Here is a 21,028-nt window from a genome sequence, read left to right on the forward strand (position 1 = left end):
CTACGAATCTCTGTCTTAAATCCTTCAAAACTATTGAAGATTGTTCGAGTGGGTTGCATGCGATCCTGGTCGTCATGCTCGAAATAGTCTCGTAAATATGGTTGAATCCACTTGCTTGCTTCTCCTCTGAGATATGATACAGCCCATACACTCTTGGATTCCTTTTCGGTGAACTTGTCTTCGTTGAATCTGAAGTAGATTTCAAGTTGTAAGAGGAAGGTGTCGAGTTCCTGTCGACTTCCTTGGTATTTGTCTGGTAAGGCAATCTTGAGTGTTTCGTTGATGGTAATTTCCTTGGGAGCGTCGGTCATCTCGACATCGTCGGTGTCGGGTGCTTGTGCCTGACTGCTCGCGGATGCACTGGTGGGTGTCATATCGTCGGTTGGTATTGAATTGGTACTTGAAGCAGAAATGGTGCTCAAAGTGTTACGGGAGCTGCCTCTAGGGTCACGTGGAAGTGTCTAGAGATCTCTCGAGGTGGTTTAGACTAGACTTCAAGTAGGAATTCAATAAGGTTGTAACTGGTTGCAATTCTCGTAACTATAGTATGAAACTAATGATTGATCTTGAGCACGAAGCTCTATATTGTAATGAAATCCCATTCCCTTATATAGACCTTCGTTCTCTGTTGTCCCACTGCTTCCCACTGTGTCCCACTGGGCCTTACTCAGTGGGACTCAGTGGGACACCTTGGTCAGGTGATATTTTAATCAATCTAGTCATGTGACGACCTCGGTCGTAACATAAAAGAACCCTTTTATACAAAAAATAAGTATATTCGATATAGAAATACTTTTTATTAGGTATAAGCCTGCCTATTTGATCTATATTAAAGCACTTGAGATCGAAAAGAACCTATCCTAATTATAACAATTACTTCTATCAATATAAAAAACAATAACTATAATAATAAAGATGAAAACCTTAATGAAATAATTAATAATCAATATTTTGAAGATTGTTTAGAAAAAGTAAAAGCTTTTACCAATGCTTTTTACTTGATAGCAATATATCTAGTCTTTCAAAAAACTTTATATATAAAAAAAAATAATAATAATAATAATAATAATAAAAAGGAAAATTATTGATTATATTTTATACTTAAGATATTGTTACGGGAGCTGCCTCTAGGGTCACGTGGAAGTGGCTAGAGATCTCTCGAGGTGGTTTAGACTAGACTTCAAGTAGGAATTCAATAAGGTTGGTAATTGGTTGTAATTCTCGTAACTATAGTAATGAAACTAATGATTGTTCTTGAGCACGAAGCTCTACATTGTAATGAAACTTATTCCCTTATATAAACCTTCGTTCTCTGTTGTATTCCTTGGGACCTCCCTATAGGCTGGATCGCTACGGACCTCATTACGCTCCAGGAGCGCTACAGCTCCTTGACGCTCCGTCACCTGTTCATAGTCATGTGACGCGGTACTTCGCAAGGACCGTCGTAACAGATATTTATTTAAAACAAGTTCGAAGCGAATTCTACAAAAGAAGGGGGTAATATCACAATATATATATAATCGTGTCCAATCGGGCTAATATAGTACTAAGCTTTAAGCCAATTGTATATATAACTTTATAGTACACTCTCTTTAGCTCTGTAGCTTTTAATTCTAAGGTTGATCTCTAAACGCTCATTAGGTTCGTTACATAGGCTGCATACAAATTATCTATACCCATGGATTATCTGTAAATAATCTGCTCCACAGGTTATTCATCAAAGGTTCTATTTGTTTTATAGATTATTTATCAAGACTTTAAAATTATTCGTTTTATATAAATAATTTATAAATTATTTGTAAATAATCTATTTATTTATAAATAGATAGATTATTTATAAATATATAGGTTATTAATGGATAATTTGTAGATTATTTGTAAATAATTTGTGGATATATGTAGCGGGCATCTTAATGATTGTAGTAAAGCTGTTCTATTCTTCTTATTAAGACTACGCTATTATATACACACTTGCTTAGGTAAGCGACGCTACCGGGTAGCGTGCTACAATATATAAATTCTTTGAAAAAAGTGGAGAATCTTTGCTTTTTTTTGTTTAAAATAGGAAGCTATTCTTAGATTATTTTCTAGTCCAAAAGTGATCCAAGCTTAGATTTATACTAATTTTTATATTAATTATAAAATTATATTAATATTATGAAAGATTATAAAAGATTATGAATAGTTATATAATATATAGGTAGATGGATATCTGCAGGTAATTTGTACTCACTTTATAGATTACTTGTTCAGATTCTGAATTATCCGCTTTGCAGACAGATTATCCACAGATTATTTGTCAAGGCTATTATCCGCCCCGCGGGTACCCGTTGCGCAGTCTAGTCACAACACAACACAACTCATAGCTCACAGCTCATAATCCCCTCTCCTATCTTAGCGAACATCTTCCAACTCGTCTTGAAATTCAGATTCGAAGAGTGCTGTTTCTTGAGAGGGTATTTGAAACTGCTATAGCTCTTGAAATTTTTTAGGTTCTTAGGTGCAGGAAATCAAATGTCTCATGTCTTGGATAGAACGGCTAGTCTTCTCCAAATTGTGTTCATTTTGGGTAAAAGGTAGGCATTTGCTTCAATAGGGAAACGGGAGAAGTCCTTTCTCTGCGAAACACTTAGACAAATTCCGTTGTATTGTGTTACCCAATATCCCAAAATAAATACATTCATATCTCAAGGCGAAGAAGTTCAGTCCAGGATCGCCACAACAGGTCAGTCCCCGGTGAATGTAGACGAAAAGCATGAATTGGAAGAGTTTAATAGAATTCCAAAAGTACTATCTACATGTAGAAAGTAATGGTATCAATCAAGGAGCCAATGAAATCCTACCAAATGATTGGAGCCAACACCTCTCAAAGGTAAAAATTGCAATGGACCAAGTATATCGACCCAATTTACACTTTGAAACAAAACTTCAAAGGTGTCAATCCCAAAATTCTATATTGGTTCTTCTACCTCATATCTATCTACATATCCTTTTGCTCTCCTACTGGGCTCATCAACTTACCCTTCTCGATAGCGCTTCTTACGTTATCAATACACCAGACCTCCATCTTGGTTTGTGTCTCCACAGTCCACTTTTGACAAATTGTTAGTTTCGATATGATTTCAAACTCGAATAAGGAGGACCTATAACTTACTGTTCCCATGTGTGGTACCAACATGACATGTGGGTTATCAATCAATCCTTGATGAACCTTTGGCTCCTCCTCGAAAACGTCTAGGCCTGCTGACCACACTTGACCAGATTCAAGTGCCTTTACTAGAGCATCTTCGTTCATGACTGCACCTCTAGCGGTATTGGTGATAACAACACCCTTCTTCATCTTCTTGAATTCCTCGGTGGAGATAATGTGACGAGTGTTTTTCTATAATTTTATTAATCAAGGAACTTTCAATTTGTACTTACGGCGAAACTTACGTTCAAAGGTAAATTCAAGGACAAAATATCACTGGTAGCCAATAACTCATCGAAGCTGACGTATTTAGCACCTCCACTTAGTTCTTCCGAAAGCTTTGTACGGTTGTGATATTGAACAGACATGCCGAAAGCAGTTGCCTTCTTCATGAGGTTTCGTCCGATACCACCCATTCCCAAGATACCGAGGACTTTTCCTTGGGGGTCGTGGCCAAGAGGTGGTGCTGGGGAACCCTTCCAGTGGTTCTTTCGTAGAGCCATCATTGCTGTGAGTCGTTAGAAATGACATTCTAGACATAGGTAGAATAAATACGAACAGGTATTGAATCCTCTCAATGCTCCCAAGATGAGAAACATATTGGTATCGGCAGTAGCATCATCAACGGCCGTTGGAACATTAGAAACACGGATATCGTGTTTCGTGCATGCATGTACATCAATTTGGTCATATCCAGCTCCTAAGGCCACGTATTAGCCTCATCACTTTCTCTAGAATTCAAAGATCCTTTTATTTACCATTGTGAGCAATGAACTTCAAACCCTTTGGTAGTACACTGATCAATTCTTCATCAATCAAACCTGTAATAGCGACACTGGTGAAAGTTCTGTATACAGCCACGACTTTATCGTAGACGCCATTTTTACACTCTTCTATGAATTCTTGACGCGATCGTGCCTTGGGTTCGATGAGTTCACCAATGTTGGCAAGCTCGCTCCATTCCTTCTTGGCACTATGAAAAGGATATCTCAATTAGAAAGGAATCTATGATGGGAAACTGCAATGTGGCTTACTGGTCAATTTCGCCTAACAAAAGAATCTGTGGTTTACTCATTGTGACAATGGAAAGATGGTTGAGTAGGACAAGAAAGAATGGAGGGGTGGAAGTTAAGAGGGATTTTGTGGTGGGGTAAATAGCTGCCCCTCCTTAATGATGATGAGATTGGACGAAGATTGTGTCCGATAAGAGTCCTGGATTGTTGAAGCCAAGGAAGAAGATACTTCATGGGAGAGATACTACGAAGTACGAAGTACAAAGTACGAAGACTAGACTTTAGAGAAGAAAACAAGTATTTTCAATCGAAGCCGACGGATTCCAAGCCAAGATGCATAGGTAGGTAGGTAGGTACTTAAATGATTGATGTAACTAGGTAGACTAAGAAATAAAGCTTGAACTTATGATATTGGTGGATACCTCCTACCTCCTACTTCCTACCGCCTACCGCCTACCGCCTACCTACGTACCTAGATTTGAATTGAGAGCGACTTCGGTCCAGTGACAGAATTCAAGGATACATACCTGCTAGTATCTACCTTTGGTGGGGGTGGAGGGGAGAGAAACGTGGAGGTCAACAACTTTAACAAGGGCGTCAAGTCAACTTAATTACTAAAAACAGCAATGAAATTACCCTCTCCCCTATCTAAAGTTCCATAAGAAGGTATATTTTCCCCCAATCATTGGGCTTCTTACTTCACGAAGAAGCTAACAAATGTGTCATAATGGAGAATGTTCGGTATGCCGTCAACATCCGAGTCACATTATCATCAGTATTGATAAAATGGGGAAGTTACGAGATTACTAATAGTACCAGGTAGTCAAGTTGCACATTTGTGGATCCATGGCTGTAGATCTCAACAATTAAGATCATATTCCAGAACTATTTCCATGACCGTAGGTATACCAAGAACTTTTCCATCCTATTTTGTCACTCCCAATACCTGTTAGTTCAGTCCAACCGCCGTGCGTATATCATAATCATACATAACATTGATCTTGTCCAAAGATATCTGTCATTTTGTCTTCCAGATCTAGAATGTCTTGGTAACTTCGACAAATTGTCTCCATTGTCTGTAGGCCTCGCCACTCTTAATGGCCCATCGAGCTCTTCTTACACCCTCCTTCCATCTTCCTCCACCAGGCCCCCTCTCAGTGATAACCTTTCCGTCATCCCCGTGGCCCATGTCACTAGTATCCGCATCACAAATACCCGAGACAACAAACAGAGCTGCGGTATTCATGAGAACAAATTCCAGAATTGGATCATTCTCTGGTAATTTGTTTTGAAGTAGATTCATCAAGATTGCGGCGTTCTCATGAGGTTCCTTCCCTGGCGAAACGTCCTTCAGCTCATGTGATGGAAGTCCAAAATCAGCAGCACAAATTGTAAAGCTCTCAATTTTGACATCATCATCATCATCATCAGAGGATTCCATTAATCTCCAGCAATAAGTCCGTCCTGCACAACTAATTTCATCAAGGTCTTCTTCTCCACAAACAACCATGGCCTTTTTGGCACCGCTCATCTTAAGGGCTTCTGCAAAGACAGGTCCAATATCTCGTCGAGCAACTCCCAAAAGACGGGCTTCAATGCTGCATTCAACTGGATTGGCAAGGGGGCCCATCAGATTGAAGATGGTTCTCCAACCGAGTTCTCTTCGGATAGGAGCGACATATTTCATACCAGGATGGAAAACTGGTGCGAAAAGAAAAGCGTAATTACTTTTTTCGTAAACTTTAGTGATAGTTTCAGGTGTCACCGCTGATAAGTTTGGTGCCGAAGGTAAAGTACAGCTGAGGAGATCTGCTGATCCTGATTTTGAAGTCGATGCTCTGTTACCATGCTTACTCAGAAGCAATAATGATGAAGCCAAAATAGACGATGTGGTTGAAATGTTGAAAGTGTGATGCGAATCTCCTCCAGTACCAACGATATCGCACTAAACATACATCAGAAAATGATCCCAAATCGATTTCAACATAATTTCCCGTGACAACATACCAAGCCTCCCTTGTAGCCACCTTCTGGTTTTCCAACAGCCGCGACAACTTTGTCTAGAGCTTCTTTGTCAACAGGCGATGCAGCTTCTCTCATAGCTTCGGCGCATTTTGCAAGAACATCTGCTTTTCGATCCCATCCAGTGAAATGTAAACATGTGAGTAAAGCACCTGTTTGAACTGGAGATAATGAATCCGTGAAAATGTGTGAGATTGCTGAAGCAACTTCTGATGCCGTGACATTATTCTCTCCAGGTGAAGGCCACAGTCGTTTGAGTAGGGGCGTGATTGAAATGTCCCGAGGGGATGGTGCGTATGCATTGTGCTCCGTTGGAGCATCCATGACTACCTTTTTATTGTATCAAAGACTTCTGAAACTAAATTTGGCTGTCACAGAAAGTTAAATATTCTCCTCGATACTCTTTTCAATATTCTTTGTAAGACTCGGGTCCCGGCTAAGGTAGATAGATATCCTTCGACTTTGAGTCACCACAATGAACTTTCATAATTTGCCTTATACTTAAGGCAACAAGAAGAAATACGCTAGTCCTCTTTAGAATTTCTCAAGCTCGTCCATCTAAATTATGTGCCTGCGTACATTTATCCAATAAGTCTTTTTCACAGGTATGTACAGCCAATTGTATCACATAAATGATACTGGCGATTATTGAGACTAATCAATACTCATAGAATGCGTCCCCGAATACATACGCCGTCAAAGGCAATAGCCTGCATCCTCCGATGTAAAAGGACTCCCCTCCGAACTCGACAATATGCCACCGCGGCAGCAGCGTTTACACCGGCTGCTTCGCACGAGCAAATGACAAGAGCATCTCCTCCCATATCTCGCTTTCCCTCCACCCAACCACCATCCTACAAACCTCCCGAGTTCCGCAAATCTCAACTCCTCAGAAAATATGCTTCACTACTTCGCTCAACCCCCCTCATGCTCCTCTTCCAACACAATAACCTCAAAGCTATGGAGTGGGTAGCTATCCGTCGCGAACTCACCATTGCCCTTCGAAAAGTTGATGCAGCCCGCGAGGCAGAAGGTCAACCTAACCTCAATCTCGCAGATGGCATTAAACTCGAAATTGTCCAAACAGGAATTCTCGCCGCCGCTCTCCGCATCGTCGAATTCTACAAACCCGATTCCCAAGTTTCAAAGTTAGATCCCACAGATCCAGCAACTCCTTCTTCTGCGACCTTACCAATTGTAAATGCAAAGGGCGATGGGTTGACACATACCCTTTCGAGCGCGGCTCATGAAGCTATTTCGGACAGGAAAATTAAGAATGCCCATGATTTGTCACCGTTATTGGCTGGCCCAGTTGTACTTTTAACGTTCCCTGGTGTCTCGCCTCAACATATGAAGACGGCTTTGACTATTTTGGCACCTAGCGCTCCATTGTTCCCTGCTCCTAAAAAGAGGGTGAATCCAGGGTGGCATGATCCTACAGTTCAGAGTGGGTTACAAAAGTTATTGTTACTAGGAGCGAGAGTAGAAGGCAAGGTGTTTGACGTTGATGGTACCAAATGGGTTGGAAGCATTGAGGGTGGCCTGGACGGTTTACGAGGCCAATTGGTGGCTATGTTACAAGGTATTGGAGGTGGAATTACAAATACTTTGGAGAGCGCTGGAAAGAGTCTATACTTCACCATTGAAGGTAGAAGGTCGATGCTGAAAGATGAGGCAAAGGGACCTTTTGAAGAAACCCCTAAGGAGTAAATCCAATCAAATAATGGATAAGCATGTAACGGAATGTATTATATCTGTAAAAACGGATTATTGTTCTATGGACCATTTGCATCGTAAATCTTGAAATCATAACCATTTCTGGTCTATTTCCCATCTATGAAGGGGGATCTGAAGGACGATCTCTCTCTCTAAGCTCCAGCTTTGCATTCATTGCCAAGATACACCTCACCAAGTCCCAGTCCCCATCTGTTCCGACCCAATCACAAACCACAATTCCTGTACTACCATCACCTATACTTGCACTATCTGGTTGCTCACTGGACGTTGTTTCACTATGCCTTCTGCATAGATAATCAACGATCACGGGATTAACCTTTTCTGCAATCTTGTCTGGCCAACAGTTCGCTCTCCAAAAGTTTGAGGCACTCAAGAAATTCATAAAGAATGGTTGTTTTGCCGATTCAGTGCTAGCAACATCCATATCTTCAGGCAGCACAGCAACAGTTTTAGCAGCTCTTTCGAGCTGATCTGTGGAATATCCAATCTTCTTCTCGATATTTGAAGACTCCGCAACCTCGTAGAAGTCTTGTACTCGGATTTCTCCACTAGTACATACACCATCTGCACAGTTGTCTGGCCAACTTTCTGCGTCGATATAGAGACCTGTTCCATTGTTCTCACCTTTCAAGGAGTCATCTAGGCCGAAGCGACGTATAACAACAATCTTCCCGCGAACTTCTCCCAGAGCTGGAATGCGATTACCTGTGAACCAGCGAGTAGAATCCTGAGTATAATGATGGTTAAGGATTTGACTCAGTTGTTGATCCGTAGCTTTTCCCACACCTTCTCTTTTTACAGACATTATAACTGTTTCTGTAGGATTCGCATCCAGAAATACTTTCACATGGTTGACCAAATCGCGAAAGTATTTGTGGCCTGTAAGGGAAACTGGAAAAGCGCTGTGAACGAGAATTAGACCCTCTGCAGCAGGATCATTGGGATCCTGTGGTTGCACTCGTATATCGAGGAAACGAATACCATTATTGAGTTGCTCCTTGACACTGACAGCTTGACAGCGTACGGAAGGTAATGCGGCGTGGTACGTTGGGGAATTATGTGTACCGGGTATACTGAGAGCGGCTAAGGGAGTTTCGTCGCTGAGATTGGACATCCATGATGATAATTTAGCTGAGGAGAAGATGGCGAGGAAATGGTGTTTGGGTAGATACACTCCCGTAAATTCGTAGGTGGGATTGTGCGAGAGAGGTGTGAGAATGGTTGAGCGATGCAAGGGGGTTGGGGTATCAATTCGATATCGTTCGCCATTTGTCTCGAATGTTAGTCGCAGGACTTGGTTTCCTTGGGGTTCTATATCTGTAGCTTTGGTTTCAAATGGAGCAATTGATATTGAAACATCCTGACGACTGAAGCTTTCGGCTTTCTCTGCTAATTGTGGTGAGGTTGGAGTGCTGTTAAGGTACATGAACCCAGTAAGACTTCTGGTTATTCTGGTGATATTTACCCCGCTAGCTTTCCCTTCTGCAGATTCAAATCGTTCCAGTGATTTTAATTCGAGTGGAGTCGTAGAGAGATTGCGTATTGTTAGTGCTGGTGGTGCCATGGTTGTGCAGGCGTGAACAAGGTAGGTATCTAATTGTGTAGTTGAAATATGGTTATATTATGATGTGATTATTCCATTCTGTGGTTTGTCTCTGGTTAGTAGAGACTCATGAGATACTCAAAAAGAGTATCATGCTCTCGGCGAAGTATACAATGTCCAAGGTATCTTAGACAATGTTTAGCGATCGATAAGGAAAGAGAGAATGCTGTAATAGCTTGACGTCTAATTGCATTTTGAGCAACAACAGGTTCCAAGTTTGATATATTTTAGAGGATGCGAGATTAATTTGGATATCAAAGATTACCTAGCTATGTATAACAATCGGTGGATAATCGGTAATGCAGGGCTATGATTTTGGAACTAGAAATTGGTTTATATTTTTAAAACGCGTGCCCACATCCATCAATCAAGCAACAAGCAACAAGCAAGTTGGCGCAGTGGAAGCGCGCCGGGCTCATAACCCGGAGGTCCCCAGATCGAAACTGGGACTTGCTAAAATGTCCTTTTTGTTTTTTGGTTCTTAAATTTTCCCTATGTGATTTTCTTGCGTCCCTAATGCTCCTGGCACAAGACGATTAAGTTTTGCTAAAAATTGCAATGATAAATTGTGCTTCGTGATTACTAACGACCTCTAACTTCCTAGCTGTGGTCCGTGCATACTCCGTCCAGTTATCAACAGAACAGTTGAAGACTTCATTGTTGTAACTAATAAGCCGTTACAAGTCAACACAAACATTGTTTGCAGGTCTTGCTTGCAGTTGATTGATTCAGCTTCTCAGCTACACATGACTGCTGGCTACCTTATAAGTTTTGATGAAGCATATTGACATCAAGTCAATCTACCTCAGATGTGGATTACAGAGCCCACAAGAAGCTCCATCTGTGGTGGACTTCGTGGGGCTGATTTTTGTGTGTGATTTTGCTCAAGTGAGTGAACAAAGAATTTGTTATCACTTCTTACTTTTTGGGAACTATGTATCACCATTCCCTCTGGTAGTGAAAACTGTTTGACAAGAGTCGAGAGAGTGTTTTTATTGGGATACAGTTTGCCTCATTTGACGGGAGCCTTTAAAGTTGGATGAGATCTACTTGTTGAAAGTATCTAACCTCCTACAACTTTGAGAGTTGTATTGTTTTACTACTGGATTTGTATTTATCTGGTACTATGGTTCATCCCACAATCAGACTGAACATAATCGACTTTTGAACTAAAATTATGCACAAATCACACTCAATTTCAGAAAGCATTGCATTGGTAACTATCTAAAAGCAACTCGGTGAGTTTGGAGAGTTCAATCAGATCGGTAAATATGCGTGTGTCGTAAACATTGATTGTCGCCAAGCAAAGCGATGACTATGACTTGAATTTGAAATGAAATAGTAATGCATTTTGTTCGACTTGATATGGATGTTATATGAATTGAAAAATGTGAGTTAAGGGAAGTAACTTATTGATGACATGAGTGAAAGTCGGCCGGTGAGATTCCATGGATCATAATTAGTTTTGATCAGACATTTCTTCATCCTCAACGTAATCCCCAACCTCATCTTCATCTTCAACTTCTTCGTCGTCTTCACAATCATAACAATCAATACAGCCATCATAGTGGCCAAGGTGCTCATCAGAGATATCATATTCGGAGTCAGAATCGTCCAACAGCTCCCAATATGCTTGCCGACTCAGCACCTTCCATGGTCTTTCGTTCTTGATATTGGCATTGAGCAAATGTTCTGTTCTCCAGCGTTGAGTTTCGTCTTGCCTGCATATTCGGGGTCTACTCTCGCGTAGCGTTTCACGCCCTTGATAGCTTCAACGGATCGTTTTGGTCCTTTGAGATACTGTCGTGCAAAGTCAGTGAGGTGTACAATCGAATGCCCACATTCATCAGGAACCAACCTCTATAACTTTTTCTGCGGTGAGTACAGCAGCATTGATCCAATGCAAGCTCTTTCAATGCAACATGTCATATAGGGATGTCACTCCACGTGCGATCTTTCAATCCTTTCTTGGAGAGAACTTGAAAATACCACTGATTTCGTGTTAAGTAGTATGTTCTCTGGGATTGGTATTGGATCTAAAGCTATCTCTCTCGTTGCTATTCCATAACCTCTAGGCATTTGCAATTGATCTCCTTACCAGGAATTCATGCGGGCCAGTTTCTGAGAACAGAGTGCCGGCTTTATAATAGCAACTATTAGTTAGTCATTCTTCATCTCATCCTTCATCCTATCTTATAGTACAATCCATATTCAATCTGGTGCTTAAAGCTTAACACGTGCTTCATTTGATGGAATTGTTTGGAGGCATCATGGAGAGGGAATAGAGAAAGGGAGTGGTAAGATAGAGATGTGCATTTGCACTTAATATACTTCATGCAATAGAGATTTTCACGGCCTCATTCATGCTATCCGGTCTTATTTAAAGAGTGGCACTTGACTGTTCCGACTTGCTGCATGGATCCCGTGATGTGAGGCTTTCCGCAGAGAGCGAGGTTTACCATCAACTCCCAAAGTAAGCCACCGCTCGGTTTCAGCATAGACTCCAATGTCAATCAACTGGAATGTGTATTGAAACACCTGCTCTTTTTGTATCCAGAATGATCAAAGGCCTGCACTAGCAAGTGAAATATGTTATAGCATGATAAGCGGCTAAATATGGCCGTGGGCCCATGCAATGACCTCGAGACGGATGTAGAAACTTGTACTAGACCCCCGCCTGCGGACACGTATTCGGTCGAAGATATGTTTACGGTCAGAGCGTGTTAGATATCACATAGTTCATATCATATTGTTCTTAGCATGAAGCTTAAAGTGTTAAATGTGGCTATGAAAGATAGATATTAATGGTATGTGTAAGAATCTCAAGTATACTGTTGTAGCAACCTGCACTCCACTCGCTTCTTTGCATTCGTGGATAATCTAAAACCAGTCTTTGGGTAAAGCTTTTGAATTTAGTAGCATCAGAAACAAGCGCCAAGTGATCAGTCCAGAGGCTACGCCTGAATGGACGCATCCTCGATAGCTGCAACCCATGATGAAATATTAAAACAGGAATAACGATTCTGTGTAAACTTTTAGATGCGAGTAGCAACGCATTTAGTGACGATGAAAATAAAATCCGCGGTGAAAAATTTCGTATGCCTTTCAAGACAGAGAGTAACGCAACGATAGTGACCTAAGTTGCAATGCATCGATCCTCTTCCATGTTATCATGCGTTGTCTGCTCTAGTATCTTGGTTCTTAGCTTCCCACTACACGTTCATTAGTCGCCTATAAAACACGAAGACCGTAAAGGTTGTCTTACATCGAGAACCTCTTCTACCGTAAGGCCAGCAGCATCGGTAATGCGGATACTGCTAGTCTTAAGCATATCACCGATGATATCCGCAAATGGTCTATGATGGCTTGGTTCCATATTCTCAATTATCTTTGGGAGGTTGAACCAACCGTCTGGAACCTCAAAGTGCTGGATGGCATGAAGAACACCTTCCTTGAGTGCTTTTTGCTCTGTCTGAAAGCTTCAATCAGTATATACATCAAATAATGTTGGGATATGTCGCAAATATGCCGTTACGAACATACCACACGCCGGAAGTCTGCCCTCAAGATGTCCTGGAAAGCTTGAGCCATGGTTTCAAAATCGAAGTCCTCAAATATGGGACATCCTTTGTAATCATTGACATAAGTAGCGAGATCGGCTATTCCTTGTGTTTTGTATCGGTCGGGGTCCTCGGAGGGCAATCGACTACTGCAAAATGTCATCTGATGCTCGACTAAATTGAATCAAGTATAGTCATTGCTCAGTTTGCGTTAATAAACACATAATGAGTTGAAAGTTCATACTGAATAGAGCCACTAGAGCTTGACTCAGCCTGGCTATCCAATCTCTTGCCAGTCTTAGATCTCTTGGAAGGTATAGCGATCGAGTTGACCGAATTAGACGAGGTGTCAGAAGACAGGGCAGCGGCAGGTCTCTTGGAGCCTTTTGATATGGGAGAGGCCATAATCAATGGTGGACTCGAGACTGATGCCTTTTTAATGTGGCTTGACATTGATGATTAAGGAAGGTAGATCGAGGTACACAACACGACCAGTCAGCTCGAAATTGTTTATCAAGAATTTTCGAGATGGAGAACTATATTGGATAGACTATAAGATTTGAGATGGAAATGGAATAATCCGGGGATATTGTTTCCCGTATTAAAAAGTGACAGGGAAAGTTTGAAAGAGAATAAGAAATTTGAAGAGGAGATAATTCTTGAATAGACCTCTCTCAAACTTTAAGCGAGATACTGAGAGCAACTAGATGGTGAATATGAAAATGCTGGAGTACTTCGTGACCTACAACTTTCCACTTTTATGCTTTTACTTTTTGGGATGTTTTCTCGAGTTCATACTTGAAGAGATCTTTTTGAATCACAGGGAAATTTAACTGACAAAAGCGAAAGATGCCGATACGAGCAAGACCTAACGAGGCTCCATTGACCGCATATTGCTGCCTTTTTTATCCGTGGTCATTAATCTCGGATGTAACAGACATCAAGAATATCAATTCTGATAATAATGAATTAGAACACACACAGGTGTTGCGTAGCTGGCCTTTTTCAGTAAATTTCTCTGTAGCCCTGGACCTGGGTCTGAAAGGTGAGTTTGCTTGAAAATTCGACAAATCACAAGAGACTGCAACGATGCATGATCAAGTGCATTTCAGGAGTTTCGAGTAAGGATGTATCGGGTGCGACCTGAGAGGGAAGCGATAGCCGATGAATGCTAGTGCAACAAGTATCTTTATCACCAATGCAGTAGGATTATTGCACTGTGTAGATTGGCTTCAAAGTGATAATTTTAAAGACTATTTAGCAGCGTGCTTTGATTATTGCGAAACGGAGCGCAGACTATTATACTGTAGAAAAGCAAGTGAGCTCGACAAATAGACAGTGCTTTTACGAATCTTCAAACTTTAACTAAACCCCTCGAGACCCTTTAAAAAAGAGAGCCAAGATCTATCGCCATTACCCCATCCACTTCAGCGGTATCAGCCTCCCACCAGCGATCAATCTCACCGACCCTAAACATCTCCTCCATTGCAAACTTTGCAGCCCAAGTTCGCGCGGTTCGTTGGGTTGCCGCAAGACCAGTATAGTTACCAATTTCTACACCACATCCTCTTGAGGCAATAGGCGTAACGAAATAAAGAAGCAAATAACGCTTTTCACGATCTGCTAACATCATCTTAGCTGCGTTGGCGACCACTCTTGTCTTTTCAGCATTCTTTATAATCTGTTTCTGGGCATCTTGCTCATGGCTGTTGACTGCGTTGAACGATTGTAGAATAGTTGCGAGCATTTCCACAGAACTTCCAGGAAGAAGCGCTTCAATTCTCCTGGAAGGAAGAGTATCGAAATTTTGAATCAACCGGTCCAGCGCAGCAATCACGGCTTTGGACTGTTCAATGGCCAAGTCTTGAGCTTCAATCACCTTATCCTATGATTAGTCAGAGAGGTTCAGCCAACACTTATTATAATCTGCTACAGATAGAAGATTTACCTACCAACTTTATATATTTGGCAGAAAAGGCAGACGAGATAGTCATGCGAGCTTTCAAAGATTCTTCTTGGGTATGCTTGGCAAACAAAGTTTCATTGTATCTGGCTGCTATATCGACTGCATCCACGAGGCTCATATGTGCAACCGGAAATTTGATTACGAGCGACTTTTTTGCTGAACGCGCATCCAAACTATAGATGTGACGTTAGACCGAGAAAACTTAATAGAATAGATAGGAATAAACGCGAGAGGGGAGAGAGACGACATACTTGCCAGATCCAGACCGCTTGAGACGAATTGAGGACATAGTGTAGGTAGATTGAGCTTCTAGCAAGGCATGGGTTGGGATTAGGTCGAACTGAGTGCTGGCTGTAAAAGATACCCCTAAGAAAGAAATCGATAGACAAAAGCGATTTTGTATGAGCCCATCTAAAGAGAAAGTGGCAGGCGGAAATGGACAGTGCTAGGAGATCGTTATTACTGTCAGATCGTGAGCGAAGTGAAATTTCCGAGGTGGGAACAGGTGATGCCGTCGCGTATACGTCGCCTAGAAGATTGTGAAAAGTCGAAATTACTAATCCGACTATCGTCTTTGTGACCGGAGAGCAAAGCAAATTGAAAGCAAGATCGGTCTTCGTAGAAGATGTAGAAGTGGAAGAAAGAAGATATGATCACAACGTCAAATACGATACTCAATTACTCACTCTGTTCGGAATTAAGCGAGACAGTAAGGATAAAGGTGAGTTCGAGATACGAGTAAATTACTCTAAGAGCTACCTACATTGAAGTTGTGTGATAAACTGAAGCAGGTAGGCTCGAGGATTGCTATGGAATTTCATGCCGAAAGTAATCACATGCATTGAGTATACTTTGCAAACCCCTTGCTTGGCTAAAAGTCTATGTTCTAATATATATATATATTCAGAGCAACCTTCCCCAGAGGTCAATTTTGTCTTCGATAGATATTAGAGATGTTCCGGACTGGTAGACTGGATGCAAACTCTCAATGTTTGAAAATAGTACATTATTCAAAGTGGATTCGACATTTCAAACCATTTGAATCATCTAGTTAGATTAGACATTGCAAGCTTCTGATTGTCGGACTGCAATCAGGGACTGCAATCAGGACCATTGACACCCCTGATGTTCGCTCCGATGAACGAATTGGTAATAGAAGCCATGCGCTTTACCTTACTAAAGCGCAATCAGAGAGGATTACTATCGTCCTCGTTCACTTGAGCAAAGAGGTGCATGCTAAATTCATGCGTGTAAGGTCTTCGCTGGAAGAGTGGTTACCTCTGCCAACCTAAAAATGAGTCGTAATCGAGAGGTCAACCTTTGCTTTTAATACAGGCGATATTGATCACCCGTTTCAAGCGAGAAAGAAAATTTGCGAATTGAAAAAGGACTAGACGCTTTCTGCGCATACTAAAATCGCTTTTCAGTGGTTAATCCGAACGATGGCAGCGGATATCCCTTCGCTGCTGGAGACGTGACTCCATCTCCACCTCCTTCGTGATCACTCTATAGAGCCCGGAAGTATCTCATCTACTGTAAATGACGACTCAATTGTCACTAAAAACATGCCGGTTCTGGGACTAAGTTGAGGCGTATTCAAGATATTGCGCTCCACGCTCATCAGGCTACAGCAAGGCAGCGTCGCAGACTAACTGGAATTAGTGACCACTCAATGAAGAAGTTCTTCCATCCGAAAGCCCATGACTTCAAAAATGAAAGTTTTAGATCAACTTTGAAATTTGTGTTGTTGATCTATTGATGCGAAAAGAAGCCCATAGATCAAATCGCTTCGCGAAACTTTCACCGAGCTTCAACTTTCAAGGCTCGCGACTATCACCACATCAACCCCCACCCGAGCTGTCCCATAAACAAAACACCACAGATCGTACCAACCATGGAGCAAAGACAAAATATCGAAGGCGCAACTGCTCCATTTCCTACCAATCCCGAAGATTTTGATTCCGACGATCGCATATCATATTCGAAGCTCGACCAAAAATACCTGCTCGTGCAAGACGATGGCACAGAATTCGAATTCGATGATGCGATCAAACGATGGATACCGGTTTTAGATGAGGCATTATTGGAAGAACAGCAGAAGGCATATAAAGTCTCTGGAGTAGATGAGAGTGAGCCAGTTGATGCTATAAAGAGGAAAAGGAAGCAGGAGTATGTCAATGGCGAGGATGTAAGTCAATTTTAGACTTCATGTTTGAGATAAAATCATAATTGCGCACCCGTTTCACCAATTTTTTTTACGACATTTCATATCTACTTTTTGAGTTTGGTATGATATCTCTAGCTGGAGCTTATGCAATTATCTGCCTCTTTTATTTCATTCATAATCTTGGATGCTGAGTCTACCTAGGAGGGTGGCCGAATGGTGAAAGCCCCAAAGAAAACCAAAAAACCTCTACCTCCACGAGCGAACACCGCAGTTTATGTTACTGGTTTACCATCAGATGTTACGGTTGAGGAAGTTCACGAAGTCTTTTCACGAAAGTGCGGTGTTATCGCCGAAGAAATCGACAGCGGGAAACCAAGAATTAAGCTTTATACAGACGAGAAAGGAGAATTCAAGGGCGATGCTCTTATCGTATTTTTCAAAGCACCATCTGTGCAGATGGCGATAATGTTACTGGATGATACAGATTTTAGGATGGACGGAGGCACATCTAAAGAGCGAATCAAGATGAGGGTCCAGGCTGCAGAGGCGAGCTACAAGAAGGTTCAACAAACAGACGCAGATGGAAATGAGAAAGAGAAACCCAAGACCAGCATGAAGGACAAGCAGAAGATTATCAAAAAGACTCAGAAATTAGATGCGCGACTGGCAGATTGGAGTGATGACGAGCCATCAGCCCTTGTGGAATCCAGCTCGAAGTGGGATAAAGTCGTCATATTGAAGCATATGTTCACTTTGAAAGAGCTAGAAGAAGACCCAGCTGCAATGCTGGATATCAAGGAAGATATTCGAGATGAGTGTGGCAAGCTCGGCGAGGTAACAAATGTGGTTCTATACGATTTGGAGAAAGATGGAGTTGCGAGTGTAAGATTCGCAAACGCAGAATCAGCGAAAGCATGCGTTAAGTTGATGAATGGGCGGAAATTTGATGGCCAAGAGGTTGAAGCTTATATTCCGGATGGAAAGGAGAATTTCAAGAAATCGAAAAAGAAAGCAGATGATGAGGATCATGGAGAGTCAGAATCAGACTGATTAGGTTGGGAGTGAGGCATAGGTAAATTGAGTATGATTATTCTAGCGAGATAAAGCTCATGACATTGGCTACCAGTATCGGTTGGTGTAAACAAGAGAATTTTGGTATGCACAGAGAGTTGGATGCAGATTTACATTAATACTAATAATATCCATCTTACTTGACCGATCCAATATCTTCTTAACTGACATGCAAATACTCTCGACTTTTCCATCAGAAATCCTTCCCAAGCTTCCAGAGCTTCCCCTGTTACCGTCCTAGCCGCTCTTTTTAAGAACCCCTAACTGCCCTGCCAGCTATCACCGAAGAATCCGATTGGTTACCAGGTCCACATTAAATCTTCGTACCTGGCTTGCGAAATTATCAAATTTATTGCCAGACCGCCATAAGAGTAAACACTCTTTTCTATTCTTCACAAGAAGTGAAACATACATACATACATACATACATACATGCATTCCATTCACAAATTCCCATCATGAAGCTCCTCACCTACGGAGCCATCTTCGGTCTCCTCACTGCTCTCTACTACTATTTAGATGCACGTCTTGAATCCTTCTACATCTTTACACCGACTCAACTTCATGATCTCTCCCAGCGCGCCATTGGCGCTCATGGTAATGATACCGCTCAGGTGGTGAAGTTCATTGTGGATGAATTGAGTGAGAAACATCCCGGTGGCTATATCAATTTGGATCAGGAATGGATTTTTAATAATGCTGGCGGGGCTATGGGTGCTATGTATATTATTCATGCTAGTAAGTTTCCAATGAGGTCACGCGTCTAAGGTCGGGGTCATTTGAAGAGACGAGAGTGCTGATTCGTTTTATAGGTATTACGGAATATTTGATTATTTTTGGTTTGTTTACCAATGGGTAGATTCAGAGTTTGAGTGGAGATACTGACTGTGCATAGGAACTACAATCGGCACTGAAGGACATACCGGTCGTCACACAGCTGATGATTATTTCCATATCATTCACGGTACTCAACTCGCCTATACACCTGGAGACTTTGAACCTGAAGTCTATCCTCAAGGAAGTGTTCACCATCTTCGTCGTGGTACTGTTAAGCAGTATAAGATGGATGCCGCTTGTTTCGCTCTTGAGTATGCTAGAGGTTGGATCCCACCTATGCTGGGTTTTGGATTTGCCGATGGTCTTACCAGTACTTTGGACTTCCCAACCCTGTGGAGAACAACTTGGGTCACTGGTAGAGAAATGGTTTTGAACCTCGCCAGGTTCAAGCTGTGAAAAGTTTCGTTTCCATTTGGAATACTGTTTGAAGATTATTGACGAGAGAAGGTGATTTATAGAGCTCTTGTGAGAAAGTACATAGCACTTCTTTGTCTGTAGATACCTATATCTTGTAATATTTGACATGCGCATCATGAATTAACATGATCAAGCATAGCGTCCTTGGAAATAGTTTCACCTACTACATTTATCCTGCACTTTTCGTGATAATTTCCGGCTTCTTAAAGACTTCTCTCCCTTCGATTATACTTGAATTTGTCCACTCCAAACTCCCCATAGAGACTCCTCACAACAATCAGTCAGAATCCTCGTCAGATCCATAATCTACCAGTCCCAGTCCTTTTTTGGATGGAGGAGGTGATGGCTTTTTGACTGCCACCGGCTTGGGTGCTACCTTTGCAGGCTTTGGGTCCGAGATTTTGGCTGAATCTTTAGAAGCTGGTGGCTTAGTACTCGGTGCAGTTGAGTCAGAATTATCTTTCGCAGGTTTCGTCGACAGGTCTTTGGTAGACGTGGAAGATGGAGCTTGTTCTGCGGAAGATGAAGCTCTCCTAACTTTGACTCCCTTCAATACCTCCTTATCCTTCGTACGCTTGCGCTTTCGACCCGTAGTGCCCCATTCATCCTCCCGCACCGGCGAACCATCTGGTATTTGTGTTCCATCATCATCTGCTCCTCTCGCCTTCTTATCTGCGTCTTCTTGTTGTTTTCTAAATAACTCTAGTCCCTCCGCAGTTTCTTTTCTCACTCTGTCTTCTTCAGCCCTCGTACTTTCTAGAACAGAATCCAAGAATTCGATTTCATCCTCATCTAATGATCGGAATTGATTCTTGAGTTTATTGGCTTCTTCGAATGCATCTTGTTTGGCGGCTGGTTTATTCAACGCACCCCTAAGTGATCAGCCTAAGAAATCAACGCGTGGGCGAGTGCAAGGACCCTAGATGTGTACCTTTATTTGCTTCTAGGATCTCGAACAAGCTCTTTCCATCTTGTTGTCTAGCTTCGATAGCTTTTCGTTGTCTGTTAGCCTCTATTTCTTGTTGAGCGGCTAGCCATTCATCACTGCGCTCAGTTGGAGCATCTGCGGTACCACCTGATACAAATCCGGAGGACATTGTGGTTTTGGTTGTATGCGCACGAATGGTACAGAGGCGTTTATTAGTTTCTATCTAGTTTCTAAGGTTCGTGAGATTGCGCCAACAAGGTTTCCCAACATCACGTGCGTGACGCTCCCACTCCCCGCCTTCTCCCCCGCTACGAAGCAATTTCGCACTTTGAGACGGAACTCTAATTACAATTTTTTGAATTGATTGATGAGACTAGTGAGATTCTAGAAGTCGATATTGCATTTAGGCTAAATTCAATGCTCCAATCCAAGCTGGATCCATCTTTAGTCATACAAACACCGTACAGAATCCATTATTCGCCTCTCAAATATGTCAATTGGGAAGGGTTTTCAAGCA

The 21,028-nt window shown here is 41.9% G+C and overlaps 9 protein-coding genes across 9 annotated transcripts; 3 read left to right on the top strand and 6 right to left on the bottom strand.

Moving 5' to 3' along the window:
* Nucleotides 1-2,980: 2,980 nt before the first annotated feature.
* EAF01_001882 (uncharacterized protein) lies at nucleotides 2,981-4,265 on the bottom strand (the record flags this gene model as incomplete). The annotated part of the gene is made up of 6 exons (XM_038910132.1): nucleotides 2,981-3,091; nucleotides 3,155-3,382; nucleotides 3,436-3,698; nucleotides 3,750-3,890; nucleotides 3,949-4,163; nucleotides 4,225-4,265. The coding sequence occupies 6 exons, from the start codon at nucleotides 4,263-4,265 to the stop codon at nucleotides 2,981-2,983; spliced, it is 999 nt and encodes a 332-aa protein (XP_038774944.1).
* Nucleotides 4,266-5,239: 974 nt separating this feature from the next.
* EAF01_001883 (uncharacterized protein) lies at nucleotides 5,240-6,549 on the bottom strand (the record flags this gene model as incomplete). The annotated part of the gene is made up of 2 exons (XM_038910133.1): nucleotides 5,240-6,148; nucleotides 6,211-6,549. The coding sequence occupies 2 exons, from the start codon at nucleotides 6,547-6,549 to the stop codon at nucleotides 5,240-5,242; spliced, it is 1,248 nt and encodes a 415-aa protein (XP_038774945.1).
* A 348-nt stretch (nucleotides 6,550-6,897) lies between these two features.
* Nucleotides 6,898-7,935, top strand: EAF01_001884 (uncharacterized protein; the record flags this gene model as incomplete). Its single annotated transcript, XM_038910134.1, has 1 exon — nucleotides 6,898-7,935. The coding sequence occupies one exon, from the start codon at nucleotides 6,898-6,900 to the stop codon at nucleotides 7,933-7,935; it is 1,038 nt and encodes a 345-aa protein (XP_038774946.1).
* Nucleotides 7,936-8,059: 124 nt separating this feature from the next.
* Nucleotides 8,060-9,526, bottom strand: EAF01_001885 (uncharacterized protein; the record flags this gene model as incomplete). The annotated part of the gene is made up of 1 exon (XM_038910135.1): nucleotides 8,060-9,526. The coding sequence occupies one exon, from the start codon at nucleotides 9,524-9,526 to the stop codon at nucleotides 8,060-8,062; it is 1,467 nt and encodes a 488-aa protein (XP_038774947.1).
* Nucleotides 9,527-12,788: 3,262 nt separating this feature from the next.
* On the bottom strand, nucleotides 12,789-13,578 carry EAF01_001886 (uncharacterized protein; the record flags this gene model as incomplete). Its single annotated transcript, XM_038910136.1, has 3 exons — nucleotides 12,789-13,037; nucleotides 13,109-13,274; nucleotides 13,370-13,578. 3 exons carry the CDS (start codon nucleotides 13,576-13,578, stop codon nucleotides 12,789-12,791), a joined length of 624 nt encoding a protein of 207 aa, XP_038774948.1.
* A 931-nt stretch (nucleotides 13,579-14,509) lies between these two features.
* EAF01_001887 (uncharacterized protein) lies at nucleotides 14,510-15,380 on the bottom strand (the record flags this gene model as incomplete). The annotated part of the gene is made up of 3 exons (XM_038910137.1): nucleotides 14,510-15,010; nucleotides 15,078-15,264; nucleotides 15,343-15,380. 3 exons carry the CDS (start codon nucleotides 15,378-15,380, stop codon nucleotides 14,510-14,512), a joined length of 726 nt encoding a protein of 241 aa, XP_038774949.1.
* A 1,095-nt stretch (nucleotides 15,381-16,475) lies between these two features.
* EAF01_001888 (uncharacterized protein) lies at nucleotides 16,476-18,477 on the top strand. The gene is made up of 2 exons (XM_038910138.1): nucleotides 16,476-17,279; nucleotides 17,460-18,477. The coding sequence occupies exons 1-2, from the start codon at nucleotides 16,986-16,988 to the stop codon at nucleotides 18,306-18,308; spliced, it is 1,143 nt and encodes a 380-aa protein (XP_038774950.1). The 5' UTR covers nucleotides 16,476-16,985; the 3' UTR covers nucleotides 18,309-18,477.
* Nucleotides 18,478-18,787: 310 nt separating this feature from the next.
* Nucleotides 18,788-20,713, top strand: EAF01_001889 (uncharacterized protein; the record flags this gene model as incomplete). Its single annotated transcript, XM_038910139.1, has 3 exons — nucleotides 18,788-19,067; nucleotides 19,142-19,168; nucleotides 19,225-20,713. The coding sequence occupies 3 exons, from the start codon at nucleotides 18,788-18,790 to the stop codon at nucleotides 19,560-19,562; spliced, it is 645 nt and encodes a 214-aa protein (XP_038774951.1). The 3' UTR covers nucleotides 19,563-20,713.
* Nucleotides 19,861-20,680, bottom strand: EAF01_001890 (uncharacterized protein; the record flags this gene model as incomplete). The annotated part of the gene is made up of 2 exons (XM_038910140.1): nucleotides 19,861-20,435; nucleotides 20,515-20,680. 2 exons carry the CDS (start codon nucleotides 20,678-20,680, stop codon nucleotides 19,861-19,863), a joined length of 741 nt encoding a protein of 246 aa, XP_038774952.1.
* Nucleotides 20,714-21,028: the final 315 nt, after the last annotated feature.

The sequence above is a fragment of the Botrytis porri genome (genome assembly GCF_014898465.1).
Source record: "Botrytis porri strain MUCL 3234 chromosome Unknown BPOR_002, whole genome shotgun sequence".
Classification (NCBI taxonomy): domain Eukaryota; kingdom Fungi; phylum Ascomycota; class Leotiomycetes; order Helotiales; family Sclerotiniaceae; genus Botrytis; species Botrytis porri.

What these genes read in the sequence shown, in the direction of transcription:
- EAF01_001888 (XM_038910138.1), top strand. Translation starts at nt 16,986, where the DNA reads ATGGAGCAAAGACAAAATATCGAAGGCGCAACTGCTCCATTTCCTACC. An exon ending in AGTATGTCAATGGCGAGGAT is followed by an intron (nt 17,280 to 17,459) that starts GTAAGTCAATTT and finishes GAGTCTACCTAG; the next exon opens with GAGGGTGGCCGAATGGTGAA.